Source organism: Neoarius graeffei, chromosome 2, assembly GCF_027579695.1.
Source record: "Neoarius graeffei isolate fNeoGra1 chromosome 2, fNeoGra1.pri, whole genome shotgun sequence".
Lineage (NCBI taxonomy): Eukaryota > Metazoa > Chordata > Actinopteri > Siluriformes > Ariidae > Neoarius > Neoarius graeffei.
In genome coordinates this window covers 7638209-7652374 of record NC_083570.1, presented here as the reverse complement: position 1 = coordinate 7652374, position 14166 = coordinate 7638209, and the positions used below count along the sequence as shown (strand labels likewise).

Here is a 14166-nt window from a genome sequence, read left to right as displayed (position 1 = left end):
GTTTGGTGAGGTGACTGCCCTTGGTTCACCAAATGTCAGGGTGGTCTCTCCCTCCGATCAAGCTGCGTTGCACACACACACACACAGATTCCCACAAACTCCATTGTCAAAGTTTACAAGAGAATAGCTGTGAATGGTGAAGTTATTCATGGTTACACATACACCAGAACTAAACAAAGAAATAACTCTGTTGTCCTTCTAAAGGATGGCACTATTTTTCGAGTCTCACACTTTATTGACTTGAATGAAGGATGTCTCTATGCGATTGGGAACTATGGAAACTGCACAGTGCAAAAGTTAGCCAGAGGTTCTATTGTCAGAACCACTCTGAGCTACATGTCGACTGTCCACTTTCCAACTGGTTTTCATAAAGCCATACATGCCACTCACATAGTTAGACCATGCATGTACATTCAGTGCCCACCATCAAGCTCAATTGTGTGTAAATTACTTAGGACATACTATTGTAAATGATTGCTATTTCTCAGCCTAACAGGACACTTGTCATTTATCTGTTTGCAGCTTATCCTCTTGTTTATTGGGTTTTCATGCAAGAACAGTTTCGCGTAAACCATGATGTTTGTAATCAATGGAGATCACCATATAGGACATCCGTGGAAAGGAGATATGAAAGATGTGATATTTGAGTGGTAGACCACTAGCACTTATCACCTAGCATAATGTATGTTGGCCTACATAGTATGCCCTGGTCAATGGCACGTCCTGTGTGAGTCCTCATAAAGTGTACAGCATGTGATATTGTATGATCTACACAGCACATTGTTACTGTCAATATAGTGTTTGAAGATGATCCTCTCTTGTTTATAGGATTGTGTGGTGTAATGCTATTTTTCATGCAGTTGTTTTTTTTTATTACTCTAATTTGCTTTTGTATTGCTTACATGTACATAAATATACACATAAACATGAGATCACATTCTAATTTGTTTGATGTGTATTCATTCTGATCAGAATTAATGTGTCTGAGCCCCAAGTAATGTGTGATGTGAAATATTTGTAGATACCTTTAAAAGTAATTGAAAAGCATTTAATAATTTTAAAATAATTTTACTGATGTTTACTTCTGAAAGATGATAAAGCCACACATTCAGATGTACAGATAATCACTTGGCTTTAAAAATATAAATCACAAAATGTTTTTGATGTGATTTCGGTGCCCTATCATCATGAAAAAGCAACACTTTCCTTGTTTTTGAACGTATCTGTTATCATATTTTAAGGTTTTATATGTTGCTTCCTTGTCTGCCGACATCTCATACAAGGTTTTAATGCTTGCCCAAGTCTTCTATGTCATGCTGTACACACATTTTGTAAGGATATTGTAATAGGGTTTGTTGTCACCTACAATGCTTATATGTTGCAAAACTTTACAAGTTTCATGTTGTATGCATTTAATATGCATTTTACATGCAGGTTCATTTCCCTATAAACTACATATAAGGTTCTAGGAAAGCATATTAAAACATTGCAAAATTTATGTAGATCATTTCCATATGGGTCCCCCTCCCCATTGGTCTCTCTCTCGCTGTGTCTCTGTCTGTCTTTCTCCATCTGTCTCTCCCCCCCATTGGTGTCTCTCTCTCTCTCTCCCCAATCGGTCACTCTCTCCCATCTTTATTCATGTCTGTCTGTCTGTCTGTCTCTCCGTCTGTCTCTCTCCCCCCATCGGTCTCTCTCTCTCTCCCATCTTTCTTTATGTCTCTGTCTGTCTCTCCGTCTGTCTTTCTCTCTCCCTCCTTCCCATTGGTCTCTTTCTCATCATTCTTTGTCTCTGTCTATCTCTCAGTCTGTATCTCCGTCTCTCGCTCACACAAGCTCAAACACACTCTCCCCCTCCCCCTCAGTCTTTGTCTGTCTGTCTGTCTGTCTGTCTGTCTGTCTCTCCCCCATCCTTCTTCATCGGTCTGTCCTCCTCCATGTTTTTCTGTCTCTGTCCTAAAAGTGGAACTTGGCTGAATTTCTGTAAACAACCCAAAGCCTGAACTTTCTGAACACTGCATTTCCATCACCCACCCAGACCAGTTTTATCCAGTAAAAAAGCTGATCTCCATCTCAAACCAAAAACCAGACGGCCATCAGGAGGATCTTTACTCATAAGAGCAGCATTTGGTGTCCATCAACATAAGGAACGCTGGGTGTTTAATAAAATCCCAGACTGATGACTTTGATCAAAACAGATGTCGGAGGAATCTAGGAGGTAGTGCTCTGGATCTGCAGGTTCCAGTCTTTCTCCATCTTCAGGAGCAGGCAATCATCTTCACTCTCCTCTGAACCCTGCTTGACCACGACACTCGTGAGGGCAGGATGGTGTGGGAGCAGCATCGTGTCCCCAAGCATCGGGGTCTCTGTGGTTTCTGAGCTGAACCTGCTAACCAGAGGGAAGTCCAGCTGGAGCTGACCAGGATCTTCGTCCCAGTTACAAAACATCTGCATCTCTCCATCTTCATTTTCTTCATATCTGTCCTGTGCTGGTTCTGTCGTTCCAGTCTGTGCTGTGTATGGGTTGACTCTGCCCACACACTGCTGGGATTTATACAGGCAGCTGGCCACCTGAATCCTGTCTTCCTGACAGACCAATCCGTAATCCTCCCCCAAAGAGCCGCGGTGGCTGTGGAGACCTGCTGATGCTCTTGATGTATTCTGGGTGTCCTGGGGCGCGTAACTGACCTCGCCGTCCTCTACAATGGCGAGCGGTGAGGACTCTGGAATGTCAACACCATGATGAAATGGGCTGAGGAAGCTGTGTTTGGATTCCCCCGTGCTCAGGTTGGTGATGTTGAAGATGATTAAGTTTATTCGGGGCGGATCCGGCTGGAACATCTGGAGTTTACGCTTCATGTCCACGTCCTGTTGAATGTGGGCGGGGGAAAATAAATAAATAAATAAAAAGTCATATTAATTAGCTGAATAATAATAACTCAGTATGGATATGTCGAGTCAAAAACTAGCAGATAATAAAACGGATCTCAAGATCTAGTTAGTTGGTCACTTATACTGGTTACAGATCTGGGTTTTTCTTCAGCATCAGCACAAAACTGCCTGCGTATGAAAGTAATGTAATTATCATCATGAGCGAGAAGCAGCTGTGAAGGTGTCGATGTAATGATTCCACCCTCCCCCAAGCCGCTAAGTGTGTGTCTGATAAAGGCGTAGGTCCTCCACCTAGCATACCGCTTGATTAGCCGATCAAGAAGCGTCTGAATTCCAGAGCGACAGCTGGAATGAAATTATGCAGGAGAGCAACATTTCAGCAGCCAAAGACACACCCATGATCATTATAGCTCATCATTATCCAAAAATCCAGAGGAGGGAGGCGGTCCTTATCATCTCTATAGGTCACATTGTTTAGAAATTAAACCAAGGCAGAGACAAAATGCTCCAGTAATCTCAGGTATGTCTCAGCTTTGTCACATACTGTTCTCAGGACCGAAACGTTCATCGAAGTCGTCACGACCAGGTTTACGAGTTTGTCAGCATTTCTGATAGACGAGTGCAAACATACAGGTGCTGGTCATATAATTAGAATATCATGAAAAAGTTGATTTATTTCAGTAATTCCATTCAAAAAGTGAAACTTGTATATTATATTCATTCATTACACACAGACTGATATATTTCAAATGTTTATTTCTTTTAATTTTGATGATTATAACTGACAACTAATGAAAACCCCAAATTCAGTCTCTCAGAAAATTAGAATATTGTGAAAAGGTTCAATATTGAAGACACCTGGTGCCACACTCTAATCAGCTAATTAACTCAAAACACCTGCAAAGGCCTTTAAATGGTCTCTCAGTCTCGTTCTGTAGGCGACACAATCATGGGGAAGACTGCTGACTTGACAGTTGTCCAAAAGACGACCATTGACACCTTGCACAAGGAGGGCAAGACACAAAAGGTCATTGCTAAAGATGCTGGCTGTTCACAGAGCTCTGTGTCCAAGCACATTAATAGAGAGGCGAAGGGAAGGAAAAGATGCGGTAGAAAAAAAGTGTACAAGCAATAGGGATAACCGCACCCTGGAGAGGATTGTGAAACAAAACCCATTCAAAAATGTGGGGGATATTCACAAAGAGTGGACTGCAGCTGGAGTCAGTGCTTCAAGAACCACCACGCACAGACGTATGCAAGACATGGGTTTCAGCTGTCGCATTCCTTGTGTCAAGCCACTCTTGAACAAGAGACAGCATCAGAAGCATCTCGCCTGAGCTAAAGACAAAAAAGACTGGACTGCTGCTGAGTGGTCCAAAGTTATGTTCTCTGATGAAAGTAAATTTTGCATTTCCTTTGGAAATCAAGGTCCCAGAGTCTGGAGGAAGAGAGGAGAGGCACAGAATCCACGTTGCTTGAGGTCCAGTGTAAAGCTTCCACAGTCAGTGATGGTTTGGGGTGCCATGTCATCTGCTGGTGTTGGTCCACTGTGTTTTCTGAGGTCCAAGGTCAACGCAGCCGTCTACCAGGAAGTTTTAGAGCGCTTCATGCTTCCTGCTGCTGACCAACTTTATGGAGATGCAGATTTCATTTTCCAACAGGACTTGGCACCTGCACACAGTACCTGGTTGAAGGACCATGGTATCCCTGTTCTTAATTGGCCAGCAAACTTGCCTGACCTTAACCCCATAGAAAATCTATGGGGTATTGTGAAGAGGAAGACGCGATACGCCAGACCCAACAATCAGTACGTTTACATGCACATCCAAATCGAGCTGCTGTCGGTAATCGAGCTAAGGGTCCCAGCAGGGGTGCCAGAGAAATCCAATCCTACATGCACACAAGCAAATCAAGCTATTGTGTGAGGTACATTGTGCACCCGAGCCACAGGTGGCGCTACACGCCCCATCGTGTTGGTACACTTCCGGTTGTCGTCATGAAGAAGAGCTATTCAAGAGTATAAACAAAGTTATCAGCAGTGTTGCCAGATACTGCTGACGTTTTCCAGTCCAAAACAAGTTCAAATCCTCCAAAATGCACTTAAAACCGCCCAATCTGGCAACACTGGCCGTGTTCACAAGTTCCGTGCTCAAGCTGTTAGGCTTGCTCTAACAGACTGTATGGCTACAAACTGTCCTGCGCAGACCACTGTTTTGTAAGACAACTTATTTTGCACAATTGTATATTTTTCTAAAGTCCATTTTTTGCTTACAATTTAACTTATGTCTTAATAAGCACACAAAAAGTTCAATTGTTTTGTTTTTATTTACATTCTTCAGATGTTGGACATATATATACACACACACACACACACACACACATACAATGACTTGTTTATGTACACAATTCACAGCTGTGCAACAGCTGTACAGATGTATTTGGTGATACAGTAAGTGAGCTAAATTTTAACAGTGCAAACAATGCCACAAAAAGAAAAGATTCATGCCGTTGTCATGATTCGTTGTCATGCCGACCGAGGCTGTTGTGTTTCCCGCTTGTGGTCTTGTCACTCGTCACTTCCGGAAGGGGCAGTGCTGAAGTAAGTAGCTCGACTCCGTAGCTCAATAGGGTATACATGCACTAAGTAGCTCAGCAGAAATTGCATAATCTAGGTCGTGTAGCTCGATTCCGAGAAATCAAGTTCGGTTCAGTTTCAGCCGAATTAAGGTGTATACATGGCATTTTGAACTTCGATTTCAGTCGAGCAACGACAGAAATTCGATTCTCTCTATGTGCATGTAAACGCACTGAATGCAGAAGAGCTGAAGGCCACTATCAGAGCAACCTGGGCTCTCATAACACCTGAGCAGTGCCACAGACTGATCGACTCCATGCCACACTGCATTGCTGCAGTAATTCAGGCAAAAGGAGCCCCAACTAAGTATTGAGTGCTGTACATGCTCATACTTTTCATGTTCATACTTTTCAGTTGGCCAACATTTCTAAAAATCCTTTTTTTGTATTGGTCTTAAGTAATATTCCAATTTTCTGAGATACTGAATTTGGGATTTTCATTAGTTGTCAGTTATAATCATCAACATTAAAATAAATAAACATTTGAAATATATCAGTCTGTGTGTAATGAATGAATATAATTTACAAGTTTCACTTTTTGAATGGAATTACTGAAATAAATCAACTTTTTCACGATATTCTAATTATATGACCAGCACCTGTATTTGTACACTAGTATTTCCAAGATGATAACTTCAGTGCTTGCAGTACAATACTCTAATGGGTTGTTTGTTTGTTTGTTTGTTTGTTTGTTTGTTTGTTTGTTTGTTTTTCCTTTCAGATATGCCCTAGTTTAAGAACAAGGAAGAGCGTAGTAGTATTTCCAAGCATGCAGAAACCAGTGTACTGGTGTTTTGTTTTGAATACACCAGTTTAAGTACTCGGAGAACAGCACACTAGTACACAGTGTCTTGCAAAAGTATTCATCCCCCTTGGTGTTTGTCCTGTTGTGTCGCATTACAAGCTAGAATTAAAATGGATTTATGGAGGGTTAGCACCATTTGATTTACACAACATGCCTACCACTTTAAAAAGGGTTTGTTTTTTTTAATTGTGGCAATAATTAAGATATAAACAGAAATCTGAAGTGCCCCTAGGTATTCACCCCCCCAAAGTCAATATTTTGTTGAGCCACCTTCTGCTGCAAGTCTCTTGGGGTATGTTTCTATTAGCTTAGCACATCTAGCCACTGGGATTTTTGCCCATTCATCAAGGCAAAACTGCTCCCACTCCTTCAAGTTAGATGGGTTGTGCTGGTGTACAGCAATTTTCAAGTTATGCCACAGATTCTCAATTGGATTGAGGTCTGGGCTTTGATTAGGCCATTCCAAGACATTTAAATGTTTGCCTTTAAACCAATCCAGTGTAGCTTTAGCAGTATGTTTAGGATCATTGTCCTGCTGGAATCTGAACCTTCATCCACAAACCTCTGGCTGACTCAAACAGGTTTTCCTCCAGAATTGCCCTGCATTTAGTGCCATCCTTCATGCTTTCCTGTCCCTGCAAATGAAAAATATCGCCACAGCATGATGCTGACACCACCATGCTTCACTGTAGGAATGGTGTTCTCAGGGTGTTGGGTTTGCGCCACACATGGCGTTTCCCATGATGGCCATAAAGACCAATTTTAGTCTCATTTGACCAGAGAATGCTCTTCCATGTGTTTGGGGAGACTGCCACATGCTGTTGGACAAACTCCAAACGGGTTTTCTTAAGCAATTACTTTTTTCTGTCCACTCTTCCATAAAGCCCCACCCACTCCGTGGAGTGTACAGCTTAAAGTGGTCCAATGGACAGATACTCCCATCTCCACTGTGGATCTTTGCAGCTCCTTCAGTGTTATCGTTGGTGTTTTTGTTGCATCTCTGATTAATGCCCTCCTTCCCCAGTCTGTGAGTTTTGGTGGGTGGGGCCTTCTCTTGTCAGGTTTGTAGTGGTGCCATATTCTTTCCAGTTTGCTATAATGGATTTAATGGAGCTCCGTGGGATATTCAAAGTTTGGGATATTTTTTATAACCCAACCCTGATCTATACTTCTCCACAACTTTGACCTGTTTGGAGTGCTGCTTGGTTTTCATGTTGCAGAGTCAGGGTCCTTCCAGAACAGGTTGATTTATTAACACAGACATCATGTGACACTTAGATTGCACACAGGTGGATCTTAATCAACTAATTGTGACTTATGAAGTGAATTGCTTGGACCAGCTCTTATTTAGGGGGTGAATACTTATGCACAATCCAGATTTCAGGGGTTTTTTTCATCTTAATTGTTTGTGTCATAATAAAACAAACAATTTTCACCTTTAAAGTAGTCAGCATGTTGTGTAAATCAAATGGTGCTAACCCTCCAAAAATCCATTTTAATTCCAGCTTGTAATACGACAAAACAAGACAAACACTAAGGGGGGGGGGGGGGGGGAATACTTTTGCAAGACATTGTATTTTTGAAATGTGCTACCTGTGATGTCTTTAGCATTTATCGCATTTCTAAGTGCACTTGAAGTACATTTTTACACAATACATAAAGATGAGACCTTGATGGGAATCTTCATTAAAACCTCCCGCGATATCAAAGAGAAACGTTTCAGCTGTTAAACAGGTCCCGCCCACAAACTGGTCCGATACCGGTGTGTGAAGGGTGTGAGGGGTGTGTGTGAGATGAGATGAGATGTGACTCACCACGCTCTTGGGCAGCCGCAGTTTGTGACCACAGATGTAGTAAGAAGCGAAACCTCCGACTGCGGCTAAAACAAACAAGCATATCGCAGTGGGAATGACTCCGCCCAACGTCATCATCAGCATCTGAGATTTAAGCGGGTCTGGAGGAAAAACAGAAAGAAAAATAATAAGGCCAGGGTGTAATAATTAACCTCACACTCATCACTCAATCACTAATATTCCTCCATTTCATTAAAATAAATTACACACATCTCCAGGCAGCTTTATTACACATTATGCAAATACATCACTATACATTTTTTTTTTAATCTCCACTGTTATAAACGTCTGATACTAGTGACAATACTCCTCTCACACTCACACTGAGTGCAGGAGGAATCCGATCGGTCTGAGAAAAGAAAAGAATTCTTCGGATTAGGCGAGGTTCATGAGGAATGTTTGCTCTCACCCAAACCTGTCCGGTCGCTCTGATCGCGTAATAACACACACAGGGATTGATCATCCAGGGCAAATATTTAATCACTGCCTTTCCTCTGATTAAACCTGTTCACGTGACTCTACCTGAACTGGACCTTCACACCCGCGAGTGAAAACATGATCAACTTTCTCTGCGTACAAAGGCCGTGCATGTGCCATGTAAATCAGTCATACAGACTTCAAAAAGATGCGCTGTATACGGTGTAGAAATGAAAAACTCACGGCCACGCCCACGAAGACAAACTACAGGCGACTGTAGGATTAATTTCTGACCCTTGTGATTTTTCTCTACGAGTTATAAAGCGTCAGTGTGACAGTAAGATGAATTGAATCTCAGTGGCGTTACCGTCAGGGGTGGAGACGCAGATCCATTCCGACGGCGTGCTGGTGAGATGGAGGGTGAGCGAGAGCGCCTCTGCCCTCACACAGTGCACCGAGCTGTAATCCACAGGGCCATACTGCAGGAGCTTCTTCGGCTGCAGAATGAACTGCTGATAAACCAAAAACACACACAAGGATGTGAATACAGAGACAAAAAGCTCAGTGCAGCACACAGTCAGTCACTCTGAGGCCACGTAACCTGCCTTCATACGGGGCCCTGAATACGGGGCCCTGACGCTGGTGATTTTATCATCACAGCACATCCTGGAGTGGTTTATTCCTCGGACACCACAGCCAACTATTACAGGGTTTGTTGTACTTCTTATCCATTTTTAATAATATTTAATTGTAGGAATGACAAAAACATTTTCACATTATAGCAGCTATAAACAGTAGCTCCCTGGGGGGGATGATGCCACTGAGCTGAGGGGTCAGACTAGCACTGAGCTCCCGCTCCCATCGACCGTAATTTAAATTTTACCCACCACATACTTGCATTTTTATATCTTGCTGACCGCTCTAAGCTTCCTAACAATGTCAAGCAAGGAAAGTGGCTCAGTTCCACCCGAAAATCCGAGTAAATCTCAAAGAACAACGAGGGGCCGACCGAACATTGAGGAGCAGTGGCTACTCGTCACAGCTAGCTCGGGAGGTTGCTGAGAGCATCGGCAAGTTATTAGAGGAGAAGCTGGCCAAATTTAAGGACACACTGGAAGTTATGACAACACGGGTGGAGGGCAACAGTAAAAGACTGGACGAAGCTGAGGGCCGAGTGTCCACACTGGAGGACATGCTAGCTACCACCAAAAACAAGCTCCGGGAAGTTGAGAAGAAGTTGCAAACTCTCGCTGATAAAGCAGACGACATGGAGAACAGGACAAGAAGGGACAATATCAGGGTTGTTGGCTTAAAGGAAGGAGTTGAAGGTGAGCAACCTGTTGCTTTCTTTGAGCGCTGGCTGCCGAAAATACTGAACTTGGATACTAAACGGGGCATAATCAAAATTGACTGGGCGCACAGAGGGCTCGGGCCCGCTCGCAGGGACAGTCCCAGGCCCGTCGTCATCAAACTGCACAACTCCGGGGAGAAAAACAGCGGATCATGGCTGCACTGAGGGAGAGATGGCAGCTGTTACATGAGGGACAGAAGCTGTACATTCAGCAGGATTTTTCGGCTGCAGTGAGGGAGAAGCGACGCGGCTTCAACAAGGTGTGTGAACGTCTGATTGGACTGAACATCCGCTTCTTCATGCGATTCCCCGCCATCCTACCCTTCACGTACAAAGGAGAGAAACATGCTTTCCAGTCCCCCCGAGCTGCGCAGGCATTTGTGGATGGACTGCCGTGATCTGTGCAATGATTCCCATTGGGTAAATACACAGTATATTTTGTGACGAGATGTCACCCAGTAATTTCACTTTGAACTGCTGTACCTCTGTCTAAATTCAGTTGTGCATATTAAGTTAGAAAAAATGTCAGGCTAATATAGGGTGCTTCGAGGTCAGCGCGAACCCAGTGGCGGCCATATTGGAAGTCAAAGGTCGCTGTGTCAGTGCATTGTTGTTGTTCAGCGAAGCAAAAAGGGGTGACAATGCCGAATACGTGTGTCATTGTTGGCTGTAGTAGCCGGGGGAAAAGGGTGGCAAAAGCTTCTACAGACTCCCGAAAGTCGTGACCAACCAGGGAATTGCAGCACAGGAGAAAAGCCAATGGAGGAGACAACAGTGGCTGGCTGCCATCAACCGCTCAAATTTAGGACAACTTGACTGTATCCGGATTTGTTCTGATCACATTTCAAACATTATTTAGATTTTGGCTTATTTTATTTTATTTTTATTTCCTTGATAAAAGGTAGTACACATTTTCATCATCAGTGATGTTGCCTCTAATGGCTGATATATTCCCCAAAAGATGTAAAACTCAATTTCACTTGTTCAAATATATCAATGATGATAGAAAGATTTAATTGAAGTAATGTCAATTAAAATTGTAAGTTGTTTTGATCCCTATGAAGTGCTTCGTGGTTCATGATGATCAGATATGTGCTTATTTTGGAGCATATATATTTTAACTGTATCAAAATCCAATTGATGTGTTATTGTACTTTGTGACATGTGACCTAATGTGTGTACTGCTGTTGCAGGTAAGCCACATCCTTGGGATGAGACCGATCCTGACTGGATTCCAAGCAAGAATTTAGGCTACAGTCCCTGGACCACGTCACCCTCGAAATCTGCGAAGCGACACAGTCGACTGCTGAAAAGGAAAGCAACAGCGGAGAAGACAGAAGCTGCAATGAGTCGATTGCAGTTGAGTGTATCCTGTCCTCTGGAGGACGACAGTTGTGACATTTTGCCATTAGCAGAAAATGAAATTGATGGAGTATCTACGGAACTGAAGGAAGCTCAAGCAGATAATGCTAGATTGAAAGAGGAAAATGAGAAATTGAAGGATCAAAATGAGTGTGCAAAGAATGCCATGCAGAAAATGAGAGCAAACAACCCTGAAGATTTTGAGGACAGTGAAAAAGTAAAATATTACACTGGGCTTCCTTCCCTTGTGTCTTTGATGGCACTGTTTAGCCTGATTGCTCCAGAAATGACTGAAAAAACTACTTGTTGTTTAACCAAATTTCAAAGGCTTATTATGACCTTGATGCGGCTTCGGCTTAACATGCCCATTACAGATCTTGCCTACAGATATGGTGTTTCAAGGTCAACTGTGTCCAAGACATTTATAGAGACTCTTAATATTTTATTTTCAGCCCTGAAGCCTTTAGTTCGATGGCCATCTTGCAAAAAACTCCATGAAACAATGCCAATGGTATTTAGAAAATATTTTAGAAGGAAAATAACCTGCATTATTGACTGCTTCGAAATATTTATTGACAAGCCTTCTAATATGATGGCAAGAGCCCAAACTTGGTCCAGTTACAAACACCATAACACTGCAAGATACCTAATTGCTGTGACACCACAAGGAACTATCAGATTTATTACTTGTGGTTGGGGAGGCAGAGTAAGTGACAAGCATCTAACGGCTAACTGTCAAGGACCAGACAGGAGAGGAGATCAAATGCACTCAAACCACAGTTTATTAATAACAGGGGAAAAGGGAGTATGTATGTGTGTGAAGTTCAGTGGCAGGAGGACTGAGAGGCAGGTGGGAGCATGGTGGTGTCTGAGGTCTCCCATCCAAGTACTGACCAGGCCAGACCCTGCTTAGCTTCTAAGATCAGACAGGATCAGGCGTTGTCAGAGAGGTGTGGCTGTAGACTGACAGCACTTGGGTTTCAGGCAGTCTCCCAGCAAGCAGTCCCTCAGGAGGCAAGAGATAGAGAGCAGGCTGGAACACAGAGTCACAAATCAGGTAGCAAGATAGGGGACAGAAATGCAGGGTCAGGTTACCAGGGCAGAAGATTAGGGCTCCAGGCAGGGCTGCTCACACCAGGCAGATGGAGAGGCAGGCGAGCAGCAGGGCTGGGCGAGCTGGAGATCAGGCGAAGGTACAGAAGAGGCAGGCAAGAGGCAGAGTCGACAGGACAGAAGGCAGATCAGGTGACCGGGGCTGGAGAGCAGACAGAGTCAGATGGAATAGAATATCTTCAGGAGTCAGAGTAGTAGGAACACAGAGCAGGTTATCACGCTGAGAGTTGCAGACGATCTGACACAGAAGCTTGGGAGGACTGCAGTATAAATACACACAGGGAGGAAGCAGGTGATGGGCAACAGCCAATAACAGTCACTGAAATTAAATAAGAGGAAGTGAGTGCGGGCATGGCTGGTAATGCTGAGTGGAGATGTTACCTGAAGAGAGAAGCCCACAGGTAGGACCATGACAGAACCCCCCCTCAAGGGACGGCTCCAGAAGTCCCTAGCCACAGATCCACAACGACGGGCAGGAGGAGGGGGAATACCGGTGGAGGGTCAGAACTCCTCTGACCGGTCAGTGTCCAAGGCCTCAGGATCTGGTTCAGAATCGGACTCGGGGACAGTAGCGGTTGGCGCATGGTCATTCCGACAAGGACCCTTTGGTCGACCCCTCCGGTTGGCCGGCTGGTCCGGATGCAGGCGATGAAAGGTGCTGATGAGGGTATGGTCTACGAGTCTCCCAGCAGGAAGCCACATCCTCTCCTCAGGACCATAGCCCTCCCAATCCACCAGGTATTGGAGGCCCCTGCGCCGTGACTTCAGCAGTCGCGGGACGGAGTAGACCAGGCCACCATCGATGAGACGAGGAGGAGAAGGTGCAGCTGGGACCAGCGGGCTCTTGTGCACTGGCTTAATCTTAGAGACATGGAAGGTGGGGTGCACTCTCATTGACTTGGGCAGTCGGAGCCAGACAGCAGACTGGCTGATTATCCTCTGGATCGGGAATGGTCCGACGAACCAAGGTGCCAGCTTACGAGACTCCACCTGGAGGGGCAGGTCCTTGGCTGATAACCACACCTTCTGGCCCACCCTGTAGGTGGGCGCAGGCGTCCTCCGCCAGTTGGCTCCAGTAGAGTAGCTGGTGACGGGCTTGAGACCAGGTGCGGCAGAATCAGCGTGCATAGGTGAGGGCAGCCGGGCAGGTGACCTCTCCCTCCTGGCTGGGGAACAGGGGTGGTTGGTAGCCATACACGCAGTGGAATGGGGACAGCCCAGTGGCTGAGCTGGTGAGGGAGTTGTGAGAGTATTCCACCCACAGCAGGTGCTCACACCAGGCCCTAGGGTTGCGTGACACCATGCACCAAAGTGCCTTCTCCAACTCCTGGTTAGTCCGCTCTGACTGGCCGTTAGACTGGGGTCGGAATCCGGAGGTGAGGCTGGCGGTGGCCCCGAGTAGGTGACAGAACTCCTTCCAGAAAGAGGAGGTGAATTGCGGCCCCCGGTCCAAAACGATGTCCCTGGGCAGCCCATGGATGCGGAAGACATGCTGCAGGATGATCTGGGCGGTCTCTTTGGCCGACGGTAGTTTTGGGAGGGGAACAAAGTGTGCCATCTTGCTAAAGCGGTCCACGATGGTGAGTATGACTGTCATCCCGTTAGAAGGGGGCAGACCCGTAACAAAATCCAGGGAAATGTGGGACCAGGGTCACATAGGCATGGGCAGAGGCTGGAGCAAACCAGCAGGAGGCCGGCTGGAGGACTTATTTTGATTACAGGTAGGGCAGGCTCGGACG

At 44.9% G+C, this 14166-nt stretch overlaps 2 protein-coding genes across 2 annotated transcripts in view; both read right to left on the bottom strand.

Moving 5' to 3' along the window:
- LOC132877956 (tripartite motif-containing protein 16-like) overlaps positions 1 to 14166 on the bottom strand; it is a 471908-nt gene that overhangs the window by 36193 nt on the left and 421549 nt on the right. The gene's annotated exons all lie outside the window — the stretch shown is intronic.
- LOC132875510 (uncharacterized) lies at positions 1951 to 9501 on the bottom strand. The gene is made up of 4 exons (XM_060912330.1): positions 9496 to 9501; positions 8969 to 9113; positions 8146 to 8285; positions 1951 to 2868 (listed from the first exon to the last, which is right to left on the bottom strand). The coding sequence occupies exons 1-4, from the start codon at positions 9499 to 9501 to the stop codon at positions 2212 to 2214; spliced, it is 948 nt and encodes a 315-aa protein (XP_060768313.1). The 3' UTR covers positions 1951 to 2211.

Bases quoted from the DNA above. Each gene is read 5' to 3' on its own strand.
- LOC132875510 (XM_060912330.1), bottom strand. The intron at 8,286-8,968 runs GTAACGCCACTG...TTTTTCCTCCAG, and splicing joins CTGCGTCTCCACCCCTGACG to ACCCGCTTAAATCTCAGATG. The intron at 2,869-8,145 runs GTGAGTCACATC...CACATTCAACAG, and splicing joins TGCGGCTGCCCAAGAGCGTG to GACGTGGACATGAAGCGTAA.